Source organism: Chiloscyllium punctatum, chromosome 11 (genome assembly GCF_047496795.1).
Source record: "Chiloscyllium punctatum isolate Juve2018m chromosome 11, sChiPun1.3, whole genome shotgun sequence".
Lineage (NCBI taxonomy): Eukaryota > Metazoa > Chordata > Chondrichthyes > Orectolobiformes > Hemiscylliidae > Chiloscyllium > Chiloscyllium punctatum.
In genome coordinates this window covers 2,183,652-2,206,473 of record NC_092749.1, presented here as the reverse complement: position 1 = coordinate 2,206,473, position 22,822 = coordinate 2,183,652, and the positions used below count along the sequence as shown (strand labels likewise).

The window sequence follows — 22,822 nt, the reverse complement described above, 5'->3', positions numbered from 1 at the left end:
AAATTACCCCGATATCTGTCCTAAATCTATTACCCTTCAATTTAAAGCTATATCCTCTCCTGTTAGCCTTTACCATCTGATGGAAAAGGCTCTCCCTGTCCATCCAATCTAACCCTCTGATTATCTTATACGCCTTGATTAAGTCATCTCTCAACCTTCTTCTCTCTAATGAAAACAGCCTCAGTTCCCTCAGCCTTTCCTCATAAGACCTTCCCTCCATACCAGGCAACATCCCAGTAAATCTCCTCTGAACCCTTTCCAAAGCTTTCTATAATGCGGTGACCAGAACTGTATGCAATACTCCAGGTGCAGCCTTACCAGTTTCCTGAAGAAGGGCTTATGCCCAAAACATCAATTCTCCTGCTCCTTGGATGCTGCCTGACCTGCTGCACTTTTCCAGCAACACATTTTCAGCTCTGATCTCCAGCATCTGCAGTCCTCACTTTCTCCTAGCGGCCTTACCAGTGTCTTGTCCAGCTGAAGCATGACTTTGTGGCTCCGAAACTCAATCCCTCCACCAATAAACGCTAACACACCATATGTCTTCTTAACAACCCTATCAACATTGGTGACAATGTTCTAGGATTTATACACCCAGACACCGAGATCTCTCTGTTCAGCGACACTGGCAATAATTTTACCATTAGCCCAGTATTCTACATTCCTGTTACTTCTGCCTCACATTTTTCCACATTAAACTCCATTTGCCACCTCTCAGCCCAGCTCTGCATCTTATCTATGCCCCTCTGTAACCCACAACATCCTTCAGTATGATCCACAACTCTGCCTACCTTAGTGTCTTCCGCAAATTTACTAACACATCCTTCTATGTCCACATCCAGATCACTGGTAAAAATGACAAACAGCAGTGCCCAAAAACAGATCCTTGCAGCACGCCACTAGTAACTGAACTCAGGATGAACATTTTCCATCAACGACCAAACTCTGTCTTCTCCCAGCCGCCAATTTCTGATCCAAACCGCTAAATCCCTTTCAGTCCCGAAACTCCATATTTTGTGCAATAGCCTATAGTGGGGGACCTTATCAAACACCTTACTGAAATCCATATACACCACATCAACTGCTTTACCCTCATCCACCTGTTTCATCACCTTCTCAAAGAACTCAATAAGGTTAGTTAGGCATGACCTACCCTTCACAAAACAGTGTTGACTATCCCTAATCAAATTATTCCTTTTCAGATGATTGTAAATCCTCTCTTATAACCTTTTCTAACACCTTACCCACAACCAAAGTAAGGCTCACTGGTCTATAATTACCAGGTTTGTCCCGACTCCCCTTCTTAAACAAGGGAACAGCATTTGCTATCCTCCAGTCTTCTGACACTAATCCTGTTGACCATTATGACATAAAGATCAAAGCCAAAGGCTCAGCAATCTCTTGCCTGGCTTCCCAGAGAATCCGAGGATAAATCCCATCCAGCCAGGGGACTTATCTATTTTCAGATCTTCCAAAACTGCTAAAACTTCCTCTCTGTCAACCACAATCCCATCTAATCTTGTAGCTTGTCTCTCCATATTCTCACTAACATTGCCCTTTTCCAATGTGAATACTGACAAAAAATATTCATTAAGTGCTTCCCCATGTCCTCAGATTCCATACACAACTTCCCACTACAATCTTTGATTAGCCCTAGTCTTATTCTAGTCATTCTTTTATTCCTGATATACCTATAGAAGGCCTTAGGGTTCTCCTTGATCCTATCTGCCAACAACTTCTCATGTCCCTTCCTGGCTCTTCTTAGCCCTCTCTTTAGATCTTTTCAGGCTGATCTATAACTCTCAAGCCCCCTAACTGAGCCCTCACGTTTCACCCTCACATAAGCCTTCTTCTTCTTCTTGACAAGAATTCAACTTCCTTAGTAAACCATGGCTCCCTCTCTCGGCAACTACCTCCCTGCCTGATGGGTATATACTGCAGGTATATAGGTATGCAGTATCTGTTCCTTGAATAAGCTCCACATTTCAAGTGTGTCCATCCCCTGCAGTTTCCTTCCCCATCCTATGCATCCTAAATCTTGCCTAATCGCATGATAATTGCCTTTCCCCCAGTTATACCTCTTTCCCTGCGGTATATACCTATCCCTGCCCATTGCTATTGTAAACATAACCGAATTGTGGTCACTATCACTAAAGTGCTCACCTGCCTCCAAATCTAATACCTGACCGGGTTCATTCCCCAGCACCAAATCCAATGTGGCCTCTCCCCTTGTTGGCCTGTCTACATACTGTGTCAGAAAACCCTCCTGCACACGTTGGACAAAAACTGGCCCACCTAAACTACTTGAACTCTAGTATTCTCAGTCAATATTGGGGAAGTTAAAGTCCCCCATAAAAACTACCCTGTTACTCTCACTCCCATTGAGAATCGTCTTTGCTATCCTTTCCTCTATGTCCCTGGAACAATTCGGAGGCTGAATGAAAACTCCCAACAGGGTGACCTCTCCTTTCCTGTTTCTAACTTCAGCCCAAACTACCTCAGTGAATGAGTACTCAAATGTTGTCACAACTGCTGTCATACTACCCTTGCTTCAGAATGCCACATCCCCAGCCTCTTTTACTATCATCTCTGTTCTTCCTGAAACATCTAAGTCCCGGAATCTGCAGCAACCATTCCTGTCCCTTCACTAGCCATGTCTCTGAAATGGCCACAACATCGAAATCCCAGGTACCAACCCAGGCTGCAAGTTCATCCACCTTATTCCAGATGCTCCTGGTGTTGAAGTACACACCAACATCCTGATTGCCGGTGCCCTCTCGCGACCTTATAAACCTATCCCTGATCTCACTACCCTCAACCTCCTGTACACTAGAGCTACAATTCAGGTTCCCATCCCCCTGCTGCATAGTTTATCTGGCACTTTAGCAAGGCATTACCCTTTTATAACATCATCTGCATGTTGTCCCACTACAACAGTGGCATCTACCCAAAAGTATGGAAAAAGACTAAGGTATTTCCTGTCTACAAAAACACGATAAACTCAACCCAGCCATTTACCAACCCATTAGTCTACTCTCAATAATCAATAAAGTGTGAAGGAAGGTGTCAGTAACAGAGCTATCAGGCAGCACCTGCTCAGCAATAACCTGCTCAGTGACGCCCAGTTTGGGTTCCCCCAGGGTCACTCAGCTCCTGACCACATTACAGCCTTGGGTCAAACATGGACAAAAGGAGCTGAATCCCAGAGGGGAGGGGAGAGGAGAGGGACAGCCCTTGACATCAAGGCTGCATTTGACCGAGTGTGGCATTAAGGAGCACTAGTAAGACTGGAATCAATGGGAATCGGGGGCAAACTCTTCACTGGTTGGAGTCATATCAGTCACATAGAGTCATAGAGATGTACAGCATGGAAACAGACCCTTCGGTCCAACTCGTCCATGCCGACCAGATATCCCAACCTAATCTAGTCCCACCTGCCGGCACCTGGCCCATATCCCTCCAAACCCTCCCTATTCATACACCCATCCAAATGCCTGCAGCCGTGGTTGTTGGAGGGTTACTCATCTCAGCTCCAGGATATCTCTGCAGGAGTTCCTCAGGCCCAACCATCTACAGCTGCCTCATCAATGACTTTCCCTCCACCTTAAAGATTGAAATGGGGATGTTCGCTGATGACTGCACATTGTTCAGCTCCACTTACAACTCCTCAGATACTGAAGCAGTCAGTGTTCAAGTGCAATACAACCTGGATAATATCCAGGCTTGGGCTCATAAATGGCTAGTACTATTCATGCCACACAAATGCCAGGCAATGACTTTCTCCAATAAGTCATGATCTAACCTCCTGGTCATTCAATGGCATTACCATCACTGAATCACTGTACCTGAGGGTTACCACTGACCAGAAACTGGACTATCCATTCATACAGTGGCAACAAGAATAGGTCAGAGGAAAACTTCCTGACTGCCCTATGCCTATCCACCATCTACAAAACACAAGTCTGGAGTACGATGGAATAACCTGTCTCCTCTGTGATGGAATAATCCCCACTTGTCTGAATGGGTCCAGCTCTGACAAGACTCAAGAACAACACCATCCAGAATAAAGCAGTTTTCTTAATTGGCACCATATCCTGATGAAGGGCTTATGCTCAAAACGTCGATTCTCCAGCTCTTCAGATGCTGCCTGACCACCTGTGCTTTTCCAGCACCATTGTCTTTGACCATATCTACCACCTTCAACAATGACTCTAACAGGAACAGCTCGCTGTGCACGGACTGGGACTTGGATGTCAAAGGTATGGTAAACCTGGGGATATTGCTGTCTGTAGTCAAAGTTTGCAGACCAAGCAGCTAGACACAGAGTTAGCAGGTATCACTAGACACTTTTTAGGATCACCTTGCTACAGGAAGGACACAATGTGAAATGGATATTGAAAGTTCCAGGTATCCTATTTGCTCCCATTGTGCTCAATGGCAGGCTGTGCCACTCACTTACCCGTGTATCAAGCTCCTCTGGGTCATCAGGTGTGGTGCAGTTGGTATGTAGACTGCCATTACAGTCGGTGGTGTTGATCAACAGGGGTGAGTTTCCATTGGATGATGTGAGAGACAACTTCTGAAAAAGAGCAGATTATCTGGTAAACAGATGAGAGAGAGAGAGAGAGAGAGAGATTGCTGGTTAAATCAAAAAGACAAAGAGACAGAGAGAGAGAGGGGTATAGGAACAGGAGTAGGCCAATCAACCCCTTGACCCTGTTCTGCCATTCAATGAGATCATGGCTGAACTATGACCTAACTCCACGTGCCTGTCTTTGGCCCATATTCCTTCATATCTTTGCTTAACAAAGATTACCACCTGATCTAGCATCACATGCCATTTGTAGAAGAGAGTTCCAAATCTTTACCAATCTTTGTGTGTAGAAGTACTTCTAACAGAAGAAAAGAAAATGACAGACAGACACACACAGGTAAACAGAAAACAGAGAGACAAGAGATAAAGAAACAGAAAGAGAGAAAACAAGGAAACAGAGAAAGAGAGACAAAGATGGACAGGGAGAAGTTTACAGAAACAGGGACAGAGAGAGAGAGATCATTTGTTCAGCTCGGGTAAAAGAGAGAAGTCACAAATCAAATCGGGGAGAGATCACTGGAAAATATAACGACAGTCACTTTAGCATGAGGAATAGGAAAGCAGAATCTTATTTAAATAAGGAGAGACTGGAGAACGCTGCAATACTGGGGAGGTGATGGTCTCCTGGTAATATCGATGGACTGCTAATCCAGAGACCCAGATAAGATCCTGCAGATCTGGGTTCAAATCCTGTCATGGCAGATGGTGGAAGTTGACTTCAGTTAAAGAAAATCTGGAATTAAGAATCTAATGATGACCATGAATCCATTGTCGATTTTTGGAAAAACCCATCTGAATCACTAATGTCCTTCAGGGAAAGAAACTGCCATCCTTACCTGGTCTGGCCTACATGTGACTCCAGACCCACAGCCATGTGGTTGACTCTTAACTGCCCTCTGGGCAATTAGCGATTGGCAATAAACGCTGCCTAGCCAACGATGCCCTAATTCTGTGAATTAATTTTTAAAAACTGAGAGAGCTGGGTCTCCTTCTACAGTGTAAAGACAGTATCTTTTTAGTTTTCTGCATGTTTGCTTGTTGACTTAAAATAGAACTGTCATCGCATCGAAAAAGGTGAACTGATTAGCAAGAAACAGTGTAGATTTTTGAAGGGGACATTGTGTTTATCTAACTTGCTGGAGGTTTTGAAGAGGTAACAGAAAAGGCTTGATTAAGGTGACACTGCTTTATGTGCTGTACATACATTTCCAGAAAGTGATTGATACAGCGCCACACAACAGACTGGCGAGAAAAGTTATAGGGTAGTGGCATAAGGGGGACAGTAGCAACACAGGATGTGTGATGGGAAATAGGGAACATAGGTCTGAAGGAATGTTTCGAGTGTAAATTCTAGGGGTTGGTATTGGGAGCCTCGTTTGTCCTGATATACATTAATGATCTGGATCTTCGTGTGCAGGAGACAATTTTAATGTTTGAAGACTGACATTAAACTTGAAGAATTGCAAATTGTGAGGAGGACAGTGTGGAACTCCAAAAGGACATTTATAAGTTGGTGGAGTGGGCAAAAAGGTGGTAGATGAGGTCCAATGCCGAGAAGGTGATACATTTTTGGGCAGAAGAACACAAAGTCAATATATAATTTTAAAGTGGCCGCAGGAGCAGATTTGTGTATAGGTGCACAAACCATTGAAAATGGCAGGATAGGTAGAGAGAACAGCTAATAAAGCATGCAGGGATCTCAGGGTTATTAATAAGGGCATAGAATACAAACTGGACAATTTACATCTGGGGCAGGACCAGGGCTGAGTGCCTTGGAAGAGAATTAGCAAGAGTGTTTGGGGATGAATTAATCCAAAATGGACCAGAGGAAGGAGAATCAAGGACACAAATAAAATACAGAAAGGGGAATAAGATAGGTGGGAACTCAATGACCAGAACCAAACAGGGACACTAAAAGACAATGCAAATGGGACAAATAATGTGAAAAAGACAAGCCTTAATGCTTTGTGCTTTAACACATGGAGCAGTCGTAATAAAATGGATGAATTAATCATGTAAATCGATGAAAACAGGGATGAAATAGTCAAACGTACAGAGACATGAGTAATGGGGGATGGGAATGAACATTCAGAATGTTCAGTATTTAAGAACAACAGATAAAAAGGAAAACGTGGTTGGACAGCATTACCAGTTAATAGGAAACTAACAAACTAGTGAGGACGGATATTAAGGATATTATCTCCAACAATGTGGTATCAGAATGGGCACAGCTGAGGAATACCAAGAGGCAAAATACATTAGTGGAGTTGTATATTGACCCCCAAACTGTAGGGGTGATGTTGGGAATAGCATTAAATAGGAAATTAATTTTGTGATTATAATCTGCATATGGATTGGGCAAATCAAATCAGTAACAAAACTAGAGAGGAGGAAATCCTGGAAAGTACACAGGGTCATTCTTTCGACCAATGCATTGAGGAACCAACTAGAGAACAGGCCATCTTAGACTGTATTGTATAATAAGAAAGGAATAATTAGCAATCTAGTTGGGTGAGGCCCCCTGGGGATGAGCAACCAGAATATGATAGAATTCCTCATCAAAGTGGCGAGTGAGATAATTGATTCTGAGACTAGGGTCCTGAATTTAAATAGAAGAAATTACAGGTTGTTCTGCTATAACGCATGTTTTGTTAACATGGGTTCGCCATAACATGATTGACGAATTGAGGACATTGTTTCTAAAGTGTGAACTTTTAAAATGTGTGTTGGCTGTAATATGATTACATTGCCAACACTTTAAGTGCTGTTTCTAAAGCACTATTTTTCTATGGCATGGGGTTGCACAAGAACGACCTGCCCAGTGGTACAAGGTGTGAGTTAGTGGTGCTGGAAGAGCACAGCAGTTCAGGCAGCATCCAAGTAGCTTCGAAATCGACGTTTCAGGCAAAAGCCCTTCATCAGGAATAAAGGCAGTGAGCCTGAAGCGTGGAGAGATAAGCTAGAGGAGGGTGGGGGTGGGGAGAGAGTAGCATAGAGTACAATGGGTGAGTGGGGGAGGGGATGAAGGTGATAGGTCAAGGAGGAGAGGGTGGAGTGGATAGGTGGAAAGGAAGATAGGCAGGTCGGACAAGTCACGGGGACAGTTACTGAGCTGGAAGTTTAGAACTAGGGTGAGGTGGGGGAAGGGGAAATGAGGAAACTGTTGAAGTCCACATTGATGCCCTGGGGTTGAAGTGTTCCGAGGCGGAAGATGAGGTGTTCTTCCTCCAGGCGTCTGGTGGTGAGGGAGCGGCGGTGAAGGAGGCCCACGACCTCCATGTCCTCGGCAGAGTGGGAGGGGGAGTTGAAATGTTGGGCCACGGGGCGGTTTGGTTGATTGGTGCGGGTGTCCCGGAGATGTTCCCTAAAGCGCTCTGCTAGGAGGCATCCAGTCTCCCCAATGTAGAGGAGACCGCATCGGGAGCAACGGATACAATAAATGATATTAGTGAATGTGCAGGTAAAACTTTGATGGATGTGGAAGGCTCCTTTAGGGCCTTTGATAGAGGTGAGGGAGGAGATGTGGGCACAGGTTTTACAGTTCCTGCGGTGGCAGAGGAAAGTGCCAGGGTGGGAGGGTGGGTCGTAGGGGGGCATGGACCTGACCAGGTAGTCATGGAGGGAACGGTCTTTGCGGAAGGCAGAAAGGGGTGGGCAGGGAAATATATCCCTGGTAGTGGGGTCTGTTTGGGGGTGGCGGAAATGTTGGCGGATGATTTGGTTTATGCGAAGGTTGGTAGGGTGGAAGGTGAGCACCAGGGGCGTTCTGTCCTTGTTACGGTTGGAGGGGTGGGGTCTGAGGGCGGAGGTGCGGGATGTGGACGAGATGCGTTGGAGGGCATCTTTAACCACGTGGGAAGGGAATTTGCGGTCTCTAAAGAAGGAGGCCATCTGGTGTGTTCTGTGGTGGATCTGGTCCTCCTGGGAGCAGATCCGGCGGAGGTGTAGGAATTGGGAATACGGGATGGCATTTTTGCAAGAGGTAGGGTGGGATTACACCTCTTCCCATCTGCAGTCATTGTTTTTACCAAGGTGTGAGTTGGCTATGCTGGATTGGGGAACATTACTGAAAGGGGCAATGGTGGAAAAGCAACAGCAAACACTTCTTTTTTGCTCATTCACAGGATGTGGGCATTTATTGCCCATCCCTAATTGCCCAGAGAGCAATTCAGGGTGAACCCCATTGCTGTGCATCTGGAGTCACATGTAGCCAGACCAGATGAGGATAGCAGATTTCCTTCTCTAAAAGGATGTGAGTGGATAGATGGTTTTATTTTCTTGACAATCAGCAATGGTTTCATGGTCATTATTAGTTGTGTTAATTCCACTTTTAAAATGACTTCAAATTCTACCATCTGCTAATGACGGGATTTGAACCCAGGTCCCCAGAACATTAGCTGGATCATTAGATTAATGATCTAGTGATAATACCACAAGGTGATAACCTCCCACTAAACCACATGCATGAACTGCAACAATTGCTCATTCCTGTCTGCAACAAAAGTAAAATGGGAAAGATGACAAGCCAAGTGTCCAAAGGAAATTAGAGATAAAAAAGGAAGCAAAATTAAATCGCAGGGAGAGTATTTAAACTGGCCAGGATAAAAACAACAGATCTGAGTAGAGGGAGCAGTTTAGAATTCAGCAAAGGAGGAGAAAGGGATTGATTAGGAAGTGGAAAATAGAGTATGAGAGTAAGCTTGCAATTTATGAATATATATATTAACTGAAAAAGTATCTATAGGTATTTGAAGAGACTGACGAAGACAAATGTAGGTTCCTTACAGTCAGAAAGGGGAATTCATAATGAGAAATGACGACTAACTAAACACATAATTTGGTTTGGTGTTCAGAAAGGATGACATAAGTAACATCTCAGGAATGTCGCAGAACCCAGTTTTGAGGGATTGCGAGGAATTGAGGGAGATCAGTATTAGCAGGGAAATGGTGTTGGGGAAATTGATCGCATTAAAGGCTGATAAACTCCCAGGGCCTGATAGTCTACATCCCACAACAGCCTTAGAGATAGTGGATGTATTGGTGGTCATCTTATAAGATTCTATAGGTGAAGGTGAGAACTGCAGACACTGGAGATTAAAGCTGAGAGTATCCTGCTGGAAAAGCAGAGCAGGTCAGGCAGCATCTGAGGAGCAGGAGAGTTGATGTTTCGGGCAAAAACCTGATGAAGGGCTTTTGTCCGAAACGTCGACTCTCCTGCTCCTCGGATACTGCCGCCCTTACAAGATTCTACAGATTGTGGAACAAATCCTACAGATTGGGCGGTAGCTAATGTGATCCCTCTATTTAAAAAGGGAGGCAGAGAGAAAACTGGGCATTATAGACCAGTCAGTCTGATGTTAGTAGTAGGAAAAATGCCAGAATACATTACAAAATAATAGCTAAGCATTTGGACAGTGTCAGGATGGATTTGCAAAATCTATTGGAATATTTCAAGGCTATATCTAGTAGAACTGATCAGAGAGAGCCAGTGGCTGTAGTTTGTTTGGACTTTCAACAGGCATTTGAAAAGGTCCATGTAAGAGATTAGGGCAAAATTAAAGTGTATGGGACTGGGACCAGTGTTTTGAGATGGATGGCAGACAAGAAATAAAGAGTGTGAATAAATGGGTCTTTTCCCAAATGGCAGACAGTGGGGTACCACAGGGATTAGTACTAGAAACCTACCTGTTCACAATATATATTATTAATTTAATATCCCTAAATTTACAGGGAGGATGAGGAGGATGCAGAAATGCTGCAGCATGATTTGATCAGGCTGAGTGAGTGAGCAAATGCATGGCAGGTGCAGTACGATGGAAATAAATGTGATGCTATCCTCTTTGGTAGCAAAAGCAGAAAGGCAGGTTACTGTTTGAATGGCTGTAAGTTGAGAGAAGGGAATGTGCAACAAGGTCTGGGTGTCCCTGTGCACCAGACATTGAGGGTCAGCATGCAGCAGGCAGGACAGGCAGCACATGGTGCCCTTTGAGTACATGAGCAGGAATGTCTTGTTGCAATTATACAGGGACTTGGTGAGGCCTGGAATATGGTGTGCAGTTTAAGTCTCCTTATCTGAGGAAGGATGTTCTTACTATTCAGACAGCACAGTGAAGGTTTCTAGGCTGATTCCTCAGATGAGAGGACTGATGTATGAGGACAGACTGGGTTGGGGGAATCATAGTCTAAGGATACAGGTTAAACCTTTTAGTCTGAGCTGAGGAGAAATGTCCTCACCCAGAGAGTAGTGAGCCTTCAAGACATATCTGGACAAACTCATGAATAGGAAGGGAAATTGTAAGTGAAGGCAGGTTTAGAATGGAAGGACAAAATGGGCTGGAACAGTCTTAGAGGGCCAAATGGCCTGTTCCTTTGCTGGATTGTTCTTTGTTCTCTGTGGAATTCTCTGCCACAGAAAATGGTTGAGGCCAAAACATAGTGTGACTGCAAGAAGGAGTTGGATATAGCACTTGGGGCTAAAGGAGGCAAACGGCAAATGCAGGAACAGCAGAATGTCCTAGTGCTGCTTGTATTTTCTATGTTTCCATGAAACTCTCCAGTCCCCCCAGATTCACCACTCCATTGATCCCATTCTTGACAGCCGCAGATTTTGCCACAACCACCAGGTATGTCGTGATCCCCTTTTCCCGCAAATACTCATTCCTCTTCTCCCCTTCTCCTGGTTCAAGCTCAAACTCTCCATTCAGACAGTTACAGGTGCTTTCTGAAATGTGCACTCTCCTGTGGACAAAGCAGACAAGGAACAAATTCACCTTTAACCATCGGGTTCTAATTGGATACAAGCACAATTATTCTGATATCTTGTGTAGGCAGTGGGCTAGAGAAAGCTTGAATCGAACTGTGATTAGCAGCCTCAGGGAGTGCTGCACCATCAATGGGTCATACTGAGGGAGCAGGCACTGTCAATGGGCCATTCTGACAGAGTGCTGCATCGTCAGATGGTCAGTACTGAGGGAGTGCTGCATCGTCAGAGGGTCAGTGCTGAGGGAGTGCCGCACTGTCGGAGGGTCAGTACTGAGGGAGTGCTGCATCGTCAGAGGGTCAGTGCTGAGGGAGTGCCACACTGTCAGAGGGTCAGTACTGAGGGAGTGCTGCATCGTCAGAGGGTCAGTGCTGAGGGAGTGCCGCACTGTCAGAGGGTCAGTACTGAGGGAGTGCTGCATCGTCAGAGGGTCAGTGCTGAGGGAGTGCCGCACTGTCGGAGGGTCAGTGCTGAGGGAGTGCCGCACTGTCGGAGGGTCAGTACTGAGGGAGTGCTGCATCGTCAGAGGGTCAGTACTGAGGGAGTGCTGCACTGTCAGAGGGTCAGTACTGAGGGAGTGCTGTACTGTCAGAGGGTCAGTACTGAGGGAGTGCCACACTGTCAGAGGGTCAGTACTGAGGGAGTGCTGCACTGTCAGAGGGTCAGTACTGAGGGAGTGCTGCACTGTCAGAGGGTCAGTACTGAGGGAGTGCTGCACTGTCAGATGGTCAGTACTGAGGGGATATGTATGTGTGGGTGAGTGTATGTGCCTGAATGAGCACATGCATGCGTATATGACAATGTGTGTATATTGTGATGCAGACTGTGTGATTTGTATATATTTTAATATTCTATCTTGTAAATTTGAGCTCTTGATTTGTAAATTAGATACCACCTTCCAAACCTTTACTAAACAGAAACCAAAGAACTATAGAAATCAGAAACAAAAACAGAAATTGCTGAAAAATTTCAAAAGCTCTGGCAGCATCTGGGGAAAGAAAGCAGAATTAATGTTTCGGGTCGAGTGACCCTTCTTTTGAACTTCCTGTTTTCGTTTCCTTCCAAACCTATGACCATGACCATCCAGAAGGACAAGGGCAGGAGATACTTGGGAACACGAGCATTTGCAAGTTCCCCATCAAGCCACTCACCATGCTGACTTGGAAACATATTGTTGTTCTTTCAGTGTGTTACAGGGTGAAACGGCATCTCCCACATGGACAGCAGAGATTCAAGAAATAGGCCACCAAGGGGCAACTAGAGATGGACAATAAATACTACAGGAACCAGTGATACCCAAGTCCATGTTGTGGGTGATGCAAAAAGCACGTTTTTAACGCACAGTCGGAAATTAAATAAACTTGTAAGTATTTCTGTAGTCAGGGCAATTTCTTCAAAAACAGTTTTTTACACCCAGCTTTAGACTCATTGTGCTTTAGTGCACTTTCTGTTTACCTTAGACTGCTCTGAGCCATCCTGGCATAAAGAGTTAATATCAGACAGAAGAGAGAAGACCAGAAGTGTTGGAATAAAACCTTGCAGAGATTGCTTGAAACTGAGTGAATATACGATCAGGTGTCGAATAGCTCAAGGAAGCAGCTTTCTGCAGTTCCCGTTTATACACTGAAATCAGAAGTGATACAAATGTAATGAGGTGTTAGAGTTGGGGAATCTGAGGTGGGCATGTACAAGTGGTATTTTGGGGAACTCTAGAAGGTGTCCTATACTAAAGTTGTTGTTTTGTGTTTCAGTTTAAAAGGAGCGCTTTGTGATGAATGGGATTATACTTTTACGTGGGTTTTTAAATCTTAATTTGTGTTATAGCAAAATGGTTTAGTTTATTTTATTTCATCTTCATTGCTTCATTCATAAACTTCTGTTTTATTTTTAAAACAAAATCTGCAGCATTTTATGCTTGTTTCAACAAGAGGCCACTGGTAAAAACCAAAACAAATCAAAATTCTTTACAGCATGGCAAGTTACGAGGGGATCTGATTGAGATGTATAAGGTTATTAAAGATATAGACAGAATGGTTAAAATGCAGGGGGCAATGACAAGGGGCATAATTTTACGGAGAAGGGAAGCAGGTTTAGAGGGAGTTTTTGGAAGAACCCAGTGGATGCTGTGAATTGCCTGGGAGGGTCACAGAGATGGAAAACCTCAAAACCAGTAAAAAGTACTTGGATGAGCATTAAGTGTCAGATATTCAAAGCTATGGACCAAATGCAGGAAAGTGTGACTCCTGTAGATAGGTCAGTGCAGATTATATAGGTCAAAGGGCCTCTTCTATACAGGATGAATTTCTTAGTCTAAAATATCATTTATCAAACGAGGCGGGGGTGTGGGGAGAGGGAGAGAGAGAGAGACAGACAGACAGAGAGTCAGTGCATGAGTACATGTGTATTTATACAAGTGTGCATAAATAAAGTGTTTGTAGGTGCCTGAGGGCAAGTGTGTGCGAGAGTGTGAATGTGTATGTATATATGTGTGTGGAGTGAGTGATTGTGTGCATAAGTGTGGTTGTGAATGCAGATGTGAGAGTATGTGTGTGTGAATGAGTGTGGGTACAAATGTAAGCGAATGTCTTTATCTGAGTCTGAGCGTGTGCAAGAATGAGTGAGTCGGTGTGTGTGGGAGTGAGTCGGTGTGTGTGGGAGTGAGTCGGTGTGTATGGGAGTGAATCGGTGTGTATGGGAGTGAGTCGGTGTGTATGGGAGTGAGTCAGTGGGTTTGGGTGTGAGTCGGTGTGCATGGGAGTGAGTCGGTGTGCGTGGGAGTGAGTCGGTGTGCGTGGGAGTGAGTCGGTGTGCGTGGGAGTGAGTCGGTGTGCGTGGGAGTGAGTCGGTGTGCGTGGGAGTGAGTCGGTGTGCGTGGGAGTGAGTCGGTGTGTATGGGAGTGAGTCGGTATGTGTGGGAGTGAGTCAGTGGGTTTGGGTGTGAGTCGGTGTACGTGGAAGTGAGTCGGTGTGTATGGGAGTGAGTCGGTGTGCGTGGGAGTGAGTCGGTGTGCGTGGGAGTGAGTCGGGGTGTATGGGAGTGAGTCGGGGTGTATGGGAGTGAGTCGGGGTGTATGGGAGTGAGTCGGTGTGCGTGGGAGTGAGTCGGTGTGCGTGGGAGTGAGTCGGTGTGCGTGGGAGTGAGTCGGGGTGTGTGGGAGTGAGTCGGTGTGTGTGGGAGTGAGTCGGTGTGTATGGGAGTGTGTCGGGCTGTGTGGGAGTGAGTCGGGGTGTGTGGGAGTGAGTCAGTGTGTATGGGAGTGTGTCGGGCTGTGTGGGAGTGAGTCGGGGTGTGTGGGAGTGAGTCGGGGTGTGTGGGAGTGAGTCGGGCTGTGTGGGAGTGAGTCGGGGTGTGTGGGAGTGAGTCGGGGTGTGTGGGAGTGAGTCGGGCTGTGTGGGAGTGAGTCGGGGTGTGTGGGAGTGAGTCGGGGTGTATGGGAGTGAGTCGGGGTGTATGGGAGTGAGTCGGGGTGTGTGGGAGTGAGTCGGTGTGTATGGGAGTGTGTCGGGCTGTGTGGGAGTGAGTCGGGGTGTGTGGGAGTGAGTCGGTGTGTATGGGAGTGTGTCGGGCTGTGTGGGAGTGAGTCGGGGTGTGTGGGAGTGAGTCGGGGTGTGTGGGAGTGAGTCAGGGTGTATGGGAGTGAGTCAGTGTGTATGGGAGTGAGTCAGTGTGTATAGGAGTGAGTCGGTGTGTATAGGAGTGAGTCGGTGTGTGTGGGAATGAGTCGGTGTGCGTGGGAGTGAGTCGGTGTGCGTGGGAGTGAGTCGGTGTGTGTGGGAGTGAGTCGGTGTGTATGGGAGTGAGTCGGTGTGCGTGGGACTGAGTCGGTGTGTATGGGAGTGAGTCGGGGTGTATGGGAGTGAGTCGGTGTGTGTGGGAGTGAGTCGGTGTGCGTGGGACTGAGTCGGTGTGTATGGGAGTGAGTCGGGGTGTATGGGAGTGAGTCGGTGTGTGTGGGAGTGAGTCGGGGTGTATGGGAGTGAGTCGGTGTGTGTGGGAGTGAGTCGGTGTGTGTGGGAGTGAGTCGGGGTGTATGGGAGTGAGTCAGTGTGTATGGGAGTGAGTCGGTGTGTATGGGAGTGAGTCGGTGTGTATGGGAGTGAGTCGGTGTGTGTGGGAGTGAGTCGGTGTGTGTGGGAGTGAGTCAGTGTGTGTGGGAGTGAGTCGGTGTGTGTGGGAGTGAGTCGGTGTGTGTGGGAGTGAGTCGGTGTGTATGGGAGTGAGTCAGTGTGTGTGGGAGTGAGTCGGGGTGTGTGGGAGTGAGTCGGGGTGTATGGGAGTGAGTCAGTGTGTATGGGAGTGAGTCGGGGTGTGTGGGAGTGAGTCGGTGTGTATGGGAGTGAGTCAGTGTGTGTGGGAGTGAGTCGGGGTGTATGGGAGTGAGTCGGTGTGTGTGGGAGTGAGTCGGGGTGTGTGGGAGTGAGTCAGTGTGTGTGGGAGTGAGTCGGGGTGTGTGGGAATGAGTCGGTGTGTGTGGGAGTGAGTCGGTGTGTGTGGGAGTGAGTCGGGGTGTGTGGGAGTGAGTCGGGGTGTGTGGGAGTGAGTCGGGGTGTGTGGGAGTGAGTCGGGGTGTGTGGGAGTGAGTCGGGGTGTGTGGGAGTGAGTCGGTGTGTGTGGGAGTGAGTCGGTGTGTGTGGGAGTGAGTCGGGGTGTGTGGGAGTGTGTCGGGGTGTGTGGGAGTGTGTCGGGGTGTGTGGGAGTGAGTCGGTGTGTGTGGGAATGAGTCGGTGTGTGTGGGAATGAGTCGGTGTGTGTGGGAGTGAGTCGGTGTGTATGGGAGTGAATCAGTGTGTATGGGAGTGAGGCGGTGTGTGTGGGAGTGAGTCGGTGTGTGTGGGAGTGAGTCGGTGTGTGTGGGAGTGAGTCGGTGTGTGTGGGAGTGAGTCGGTGTGTGTGGGAATGAGTCGGTGTGTGTGGGAATGAGTCGGTGTGTGTGGGAATGAGTCGGTGTGTGTGGGAGTGAGTCAGTGTGTATGGGAGTGAGTCGGGGTGTGTGGGAGTGAGTCGGTGTGTGTGGGAGTGAGTCGGTGTGTGTGGGAGTGAGTCAGTGTGTGTGGGAGTGAGTCGGTGTGTGTGGGAATGAGTCGGGGTGTGTGGGAATGAGTCGGTGTGTGTGGGAGTGAGTCAGTGTGTATGGGAGTGAGTCGGGGTGTGTGGGAGTGAGTCGGTGTGTGTGGGAGTGAGTCAGTGTGTATGGGAGTGTGTCGGGGTGTGTGGGAGTGAGTCAGTGTGTATGGGAGTGTGTCGGGGTGTGTGGGAGTGTGTCGGGGTGTGTGGGAGTGTGTCGGGCTGTGTGGGAGTGAGTCGGGGTGTGTGGGAGTGAGTCAGTGTGTATGGGAGTGAGTCGGGGTGTGTGGGAGTGAGTCGGGGTGTGTGGGAGTGAGTCGGGGTGTGTGGGAGTGAGTCGGGGTGTGTGGGAGTGAGTCGGGGTGTATGGGAGTGAGTCGGGGTGTGTGCGAGTGAGTCAGTGTGTATGGGAGTGAGTCGGGGTGTGTGGGAGTGAGTCGGGGTGTATGGGAGTGAGTCAGTGTGTATGGGAGTGTGTCGGGGTGTGTGGGAGTGAGTCGGTGTGTGTGGGAGTGAGTCGGTGTGTGTGGGAGTGAGTCGGTGTGTGTGGGAGTGAGTCGGAGTGTGTGGGAGTGAGTCAGTGTGTGTGGGAGTGAGTCGGGGTGTGTGGGAGTGAGTCGGGGTGTGTGGGAGTGAGTCGGGGTGTGTGGGAGTGAGTCGGGGTGTGTGGGAGTGAGTCAGTGTGTATGGGAGTGAGTCGGGGTGTATGGGAGTGAGTCGGGGTGTATGGGAGTGAGTCGGGGTGTATGGGAGTGAGTCGGGGTGTGTGGGAGTGAGTCGGGGTGTGTGGGAGTGAGTCGGGGTGTGTGGGAGTGAGTCGGGGTGTGTGGGAGTGAGTCGGGGTGTGTGGGAGTGAGTCGGTGTGTGTGGGAGTGAGTCGGGGTGTGTGGGAGTGAGTCGGTGTGTATGGGAGTGAGTCGGGGTGTGTGGGAGTGAGTCGGGGTGTGTGGGAGTGAGTCAGTGTGTATGGGAGTGTGTCGGGGTGTGTGGGAGTGAGTCGGGGTGTGTGCGAGTGAGTCAGTGTGTATGGGAGTGAGTCAGTGTGTATAGGAGTGAGTCGGTGTGTGTGGGAGTGAGTCGGTGTGTATGGGAGTGAATCAGTGTGTATGGGAGTGAGGCGGTGTGTGTGGGAGTGAGTCGGTGTGTGTGGGAGTGAGTCGGTGTGTGTGGGAGTGAGTCGGTGTGTGTGGGAGTGAGTCGGTGTGTGTGGGAGTGAGTCGGTGTGTGTGGGAATGAGTCGGTGTGTGTGGGAATGAGTCGGTGTGTGTGGGAGTGAGTCAGTGTGTATGGGAGTGAGTCGGGGTGTGTGGGAGTGAGTCGGTGTGTGTGGGAGTGAGTCGGTGTGTGTGGGAGTGAGTCAGTGTGTGTGGGAGTGAGTCGGTGTGTGTGGGAATGAGTCGGGGTGTGTGGGAATGAGTCGGTGTGTGTGGGAGTGAGTCAGTGTGTATGGGAGTGAGTCGGGGTGTGTGGGAGTGAGTCGGTGTGTGTGGGAGTGAGTCAGTGTGTATGGGAGTGTGTCGGGGTGTGTGGGAGTGAGTCAGTGTGTATGGGAGTGTGTCGGGGTGTGTGGGAGTGTGTCGGGGTGTGTGGGAGTGTGTCGGGCTGTGTGGGAGTGAGTCGGGGTGTGTGGGAGTGAGTCAGTGTGTATGGGAGTGAGTCGGGGTGTGTGGGAGTGAGTCGGGGTGTGTGGGAGTGAGTCGGGGTGTGTGGGAGTGAGTCGGGGTGTATGGGAGTGAGTCGGGGTGTGTGCGAGTGAGTCAGTGTGTATGGGAGTGAGTCGGGGTGTGTGGGAGTGAGTCGGGGTGTATGGGAGTGAGTCAGTGTGTATGGGAGTGTGTCGGGGTGTGTGGGAGTGAGTCGGTGTGTGTGGGAGTGAGTCGGTGTGTGTGGGAGTGAGTCGGTGTGTGTGGGAGTGAGTCGGGGTGTATGGGAGTGGGTCGGGGTGTATGGGAGTGGGTCGGGGTGTGTGGGAGTGAGTCAGTGTGTATGGGAGTGTGTCGGTGTGTATGGGAGTGGGTCGGGGTGTGTGGGAGTGAGTCGGTGTGTGTGGGAGTGAGTCGGTGTGTGTGGGAGTGAGTCGGTGTGTGTGGGAGTGAGTCAGTGTGTATGGGAGTGTGTCGGGGTGTGTGGGAGTGAGTCAGTGTGTATGGGAGTGTGTCGGGGTGTGTGGGAGTGAGTCGGTGTGTATGGGAGTGTGTCGGGGTGTGTGGGAGTGAGTCAGTGTGTATGGGAGTGAGTCAGTGTGTATAGGAGTGAGTCGGTGTGTGTGGGAGTGAGTCGGTGTGTATGGGAGTGTGTCGGGGTGTGTGGGAGTGAGTCGGTGTGTGTGGGAGTGAGTCGGTGTGTGTGGGAGTGAGTCGGTGTGTGTGGGAGTGAGTCAGTGTGTATGGGAGTGTGTCGGTGTGTATGGGAGTGGGTCGGGGTGTGTGCGAGTGAGTCAGTGTGTATGGGAGTGAGTCGGTGTGTGTGGGAGTGAGTCGGGGTGTATGGGAGTGAGTCGGGGTGTGTGCGAGTGAGTCAGTGTGTATGGGAGTGAGTCAGTGTGTATAGGAGTGAGTCGGTGTGTGTGGGTGTGTGTCGGGGTGTGTGGGAGTGAGTCGGGGTGTGTGGGAGTGAGTCGGGGTGTGTGCGAGTGAGTCAGTGTGTATGGGAGTGAGTCAGTGTGTATAGGAGTGAGTCGGTGTGTGTGGGAGTGAGTCGGTGTGTGTGGGAGTGAGTCGGGGTGTGTGGGAGTGAGTCGGGGTGTGTGGGAGTGAGTCGGGGTGTGTGGGAGTGAGTCGGGGTGTGTGGGAGTGAGTCGGGGTGTGTGGGAGTGAGTCGGGGTGTGTGGGAGTGAGTCAGTGTGTATGGGAGTGAGTCGGGGTGTATGGGAGTGAGTCGGGGTGTATGGGAGTGAGTCGGGGTGTGTGGGAGTGAGTCGGGGTGTGTGGGAGTGAGTCGGGGTGTGTGGGAGTGAGTCGGGGTGTGTGGGAGTGAGTCGGGGTGTGTGGGAGTGAGTCGGGGTGTGTGGGAGTGAGTCGGGGTGTGTGGGAGTGAGTCGGGGTGTATGGGAGTGAGTCGGTGTGTGTGGGAGTGAGTCGGGGTGTGTGGGAGTGAGTCGGTGTGTATGGGAGTGAGTCGGGGTGTGTGGGAGTGAGTCGGGGTGTGTGGGAGTGAGTCAGTGTGTATGGGAGTGTGTCGGGGTGTGTGGGAGTGAGTCGGGGTGTGTGCGAGTGAGTCGGTGTGTATGGGAGTGAGTCAGTGTGTATAGGAGTGAGTCGGTGTGTGTGGGAGTGTGTCGGGGTGTGTGGGAGTGAGTCGGGGTGTGTGGGAGTGAGTCGGTGTGTATGGGAGTGAGTCGGTGTGTGTGGGAGTGAGTCGGTGTGTGTGGGAGTGAGTCGGGGTGTGTGGGAGTGAGTCAGTGTGTGTGGGAGTGAGTCAGTGTGTGTGGGAGTGAGTCGGGGTGTATGGGAGTGAGTCGGGGTGTATGGGAGTGAGTCGGTGTGTGTGGGAGTGAGTGAGTGTGTATGGGAGTGTGTCGGTGTGTATAGGAGTGAGTCAGTGTGTGTGGGAGTGAGTCGGGGTGTGTGGGAGTGAGTCCGTGTGTATGGGAGTGAGTCGGTGTGTATGGGAGTGAGTCGGGGTGTGTGGGAGTGAGTCGGTGTGTGTGGGAGTGAGTCCGTGTGTATGGGAGTGAGTCCGTGTGTATGGGAGTGAGTCGGTGTGTGTGGGAGTGAGTCAGTGTGTGTGGGAGTGAGTCGGGGTGTATGGGAGTGAGTCGGGGTGTATGGGAGTGAGTCGGTGTGTGTGGGAGTGAGTGAGTGTGTATGGGAGTGTGTCGGTGTGTATAGGAGTGAGTCAGTGTGTGTGGGAGTGAGTCGGTGTGTGTGGGAGTGAGTCGGTGTGTGTGGGAGTGAGTCGGTGTGTGTGGGAGTGAGTCGGTGTGTGTGGGAGTGAGTCGGTGTGTGTGGGAGTGAGTCGGTGTCTATGGGAGTGAGTCGGTGTGTGTGGGAGTGAGTCGGTGTGTGTGGGAGTGAGTCGGTGTCTATGGGAGTGAGTCGGTGTGTGTGGGAGTGAGTCAGTGTGTATGGGAGTGAGTCGGGGTGTATGGGAGTGAGTCGGGGTGTGTGGGAGTGAGTGAGTGTCTATGGGAGTGAGTCGGTGTGTGTGGGAGTGAGTCAGTGTGTATGGGAGTGAGTCGGGGTGTATGGGAGTGAGTCGGGGTGTGTGGGAGTGAGTCAGTGTGTATGGGAGTGAGTCGGTGTCTATGGGAGTGAGTCGGTGTCTATGGGAGTGAGGCGGTGTGCGTGGGAGTGAGTCGGGGTGTATGGGAGTGAGTCGGTGTGTATGGGAGTGAGTCGGTGTGTGTGGGAGTGAGTCAATGTGTATGGGAGTGAGTCGGTGTGCGTGGGAGTGGGTCGGTGTGTGTGGGAGTGAGTCGGGGTGTGTGGGAGTGAGTCGGTGTGTGTGGGAGTGAGTCGGTGTGTGTGGGAGTGAGTCGGTGTGTGTGGGAGTGAGTCGGTGTGTGTGGGAGTGAGTGAGTGTGTATGGGAGTGAGTGAGTGTGTATGGGAGTGAGTGAGTGTGTTGCTATTGAGACCTAACCAGTGGGTATTCAGTGTTCCCAATGAATTTTTAGCGTCACTGATCAGTCAACAAACACCTACCCAGGGATACCGCCAGCCTCCATCTTGTTTGCCAATGTAACATCTGTAGACCAGACATCATATTGCCAGTTCTTCTGCCCCAGGACACCACCGAGGACAGTGCCACTGTGAATGCCAACCCGCATATTCACCTCTGTTTTTGTCTTTTCACGAACGTACCTACAACAGAGAAACCTGTCAGAGAACAGGAAGAGGAAGTAGATCTGATCTGACCCCCGACCCCCTAAAGTTGTGATACACTCAGGTCCCACACCTTCAGTGCAACCAACCCCCAATAAACAGCACTCATCAAGGCCACCCAGCATCCAATAAACAGCACCCAGCACCCAAACAGCATCAAACATACCTACTCAGCACCCAAGAAATAGCACTCAACCTACCCAGCACCCATCAAGTCCACCCAGCACCCAACCAAACCTGCCAGGCACCCAATATACAGCATCCAGTAAGCACACGCAGCACCCAACACCAAACTAACAGTACCCAAACCAGCATTAATACCCAGAGACCAACTACAATACCCAACATCCAGCACCCTATGTCCACAAATATCATTCAACAACTAACATTCACACTCAGATTTAACAACCAGCACCCAACAATAAACAGCCAAACACTAGCATCCAGAGACAGCACCCAACATCCTACGGCCAAAACTGAATGCAACAACCAATACCCAACACATAGCACTCATCACCTCAACAAAAACTCATGACAGTCATCATCCAACAGTTGGTACCCATCATGCACACGAAGCATCCAGAATCTGGAACCCCATAACCACACCCACTACTAGCATTCAGAACACAAACCGTATACCTACTCAGCACCCACTGTCAGACTGTCCGTGTCACCCACACTCTCCTAACCCCACACTCTCCTAACCCCACACTGAAAACCCACACAAGCACAACTCCCTGAAAATGACTCTGCTCTTCATACAGTGCCCCAGTTAAGATTCTCAATGTCAGGAAGCTGCTCAAAGGGGAGTTTCCCCAATGATGAGTGCCCCTGACTATTCTGAGCCTCTCAGTGGATTAGCCTGGGCCACTAATTATGGACAACAAGAAAATGGCAAATGGACTGAATAGATATTTTATATACGTATTCGTTGTAGAGACATAAAAAGCATCCCCATGAATAATTGTGAAGTGGTGGATGTGGGTACAATTATAATGTTTAAAAGACACTTGGAAAAGTACATGAATAGGACGCGTTTGCAGGAATATGGGCCAGGAGCAGGCAATGGGACTAGTTTAGTTTGGGATTGTGGTTGGCATGGAACGGTGGGACCAAAGGGTCTGATTCCATGCTGTATGACTCGGTGAATCTATGAATCTATAAGAGATGAAAGGGAATAAGGACCGTAAAAGGATTAGCATCAGAGGACAGAGTACTGAGAAAACTATGAGAATTAAAAGCTGACAAGGACTTCATCCTCGGCTTTAAAGAAATGAAAACAAAATGGTGTGGATTTCAGAAATCCTGATGGGAAACAATGCTCAGCTGGTCTGGCAGCATCTCTGGAGAAAAAAATAGAATTAATATTTCAAATCCAAAGACTCCTTGGAATGGGTTCTGAAGTTTTAAACAAGAACCATATCAGAATTGAAATGTTCACTGCTTCTCTCTCCACTGATGCTGCCAGTCCTGCAGAACTTGGCCAGCAATCTCTATGTTTGTTTTTCAGTTTAATTTCAGTGATGGGGAAACTTCCAACAATAATTTGGTCAAATTTGTTAACCACACAGACCAATC

The 22,822-nt window shown here is 49.1% G+C and overlaps 1 protein-coding gene across 5 annotated transcripts in view; it reads right to left on the bottom strand.

The window, feature by feature from the left end:
• adcy3a (adenylate cyclase 3a) overlaps nucleotides 1-22,822 on the bottom strand; it is a 145,523-nt gene that overhangs the window by 61,486 nt on the left and 61,215 nt on the right. For 4 of the 5 annotated variants that reach the window (XM_072580182.1, XM_072580183.1, XM_072580181.1 and 1 more), the window contains 3 exons: nucleotides 21,065-21,223; nucleotides 11,167-11,332; nucleotides 4,460-4,579 (listed from right to left, as the gene is read on the bottom strand). In XM_072580182.1, coding sequence (XP_072436283.1) covers nucleotides 4,460-4,579; nucleotides 11,167-11,332; nucleotides 21,065-21,223 — 445 coding nt within the window. The remainder of the gene's footprint in view (nucleotides 1-4,459; nucleotides 4,580-11,166; nucleotides 11,333-21,064; nucleotides 21,224-22,822) is intronic. The other variant, XM_072580184.1, reaches the window with a different exon arrangement.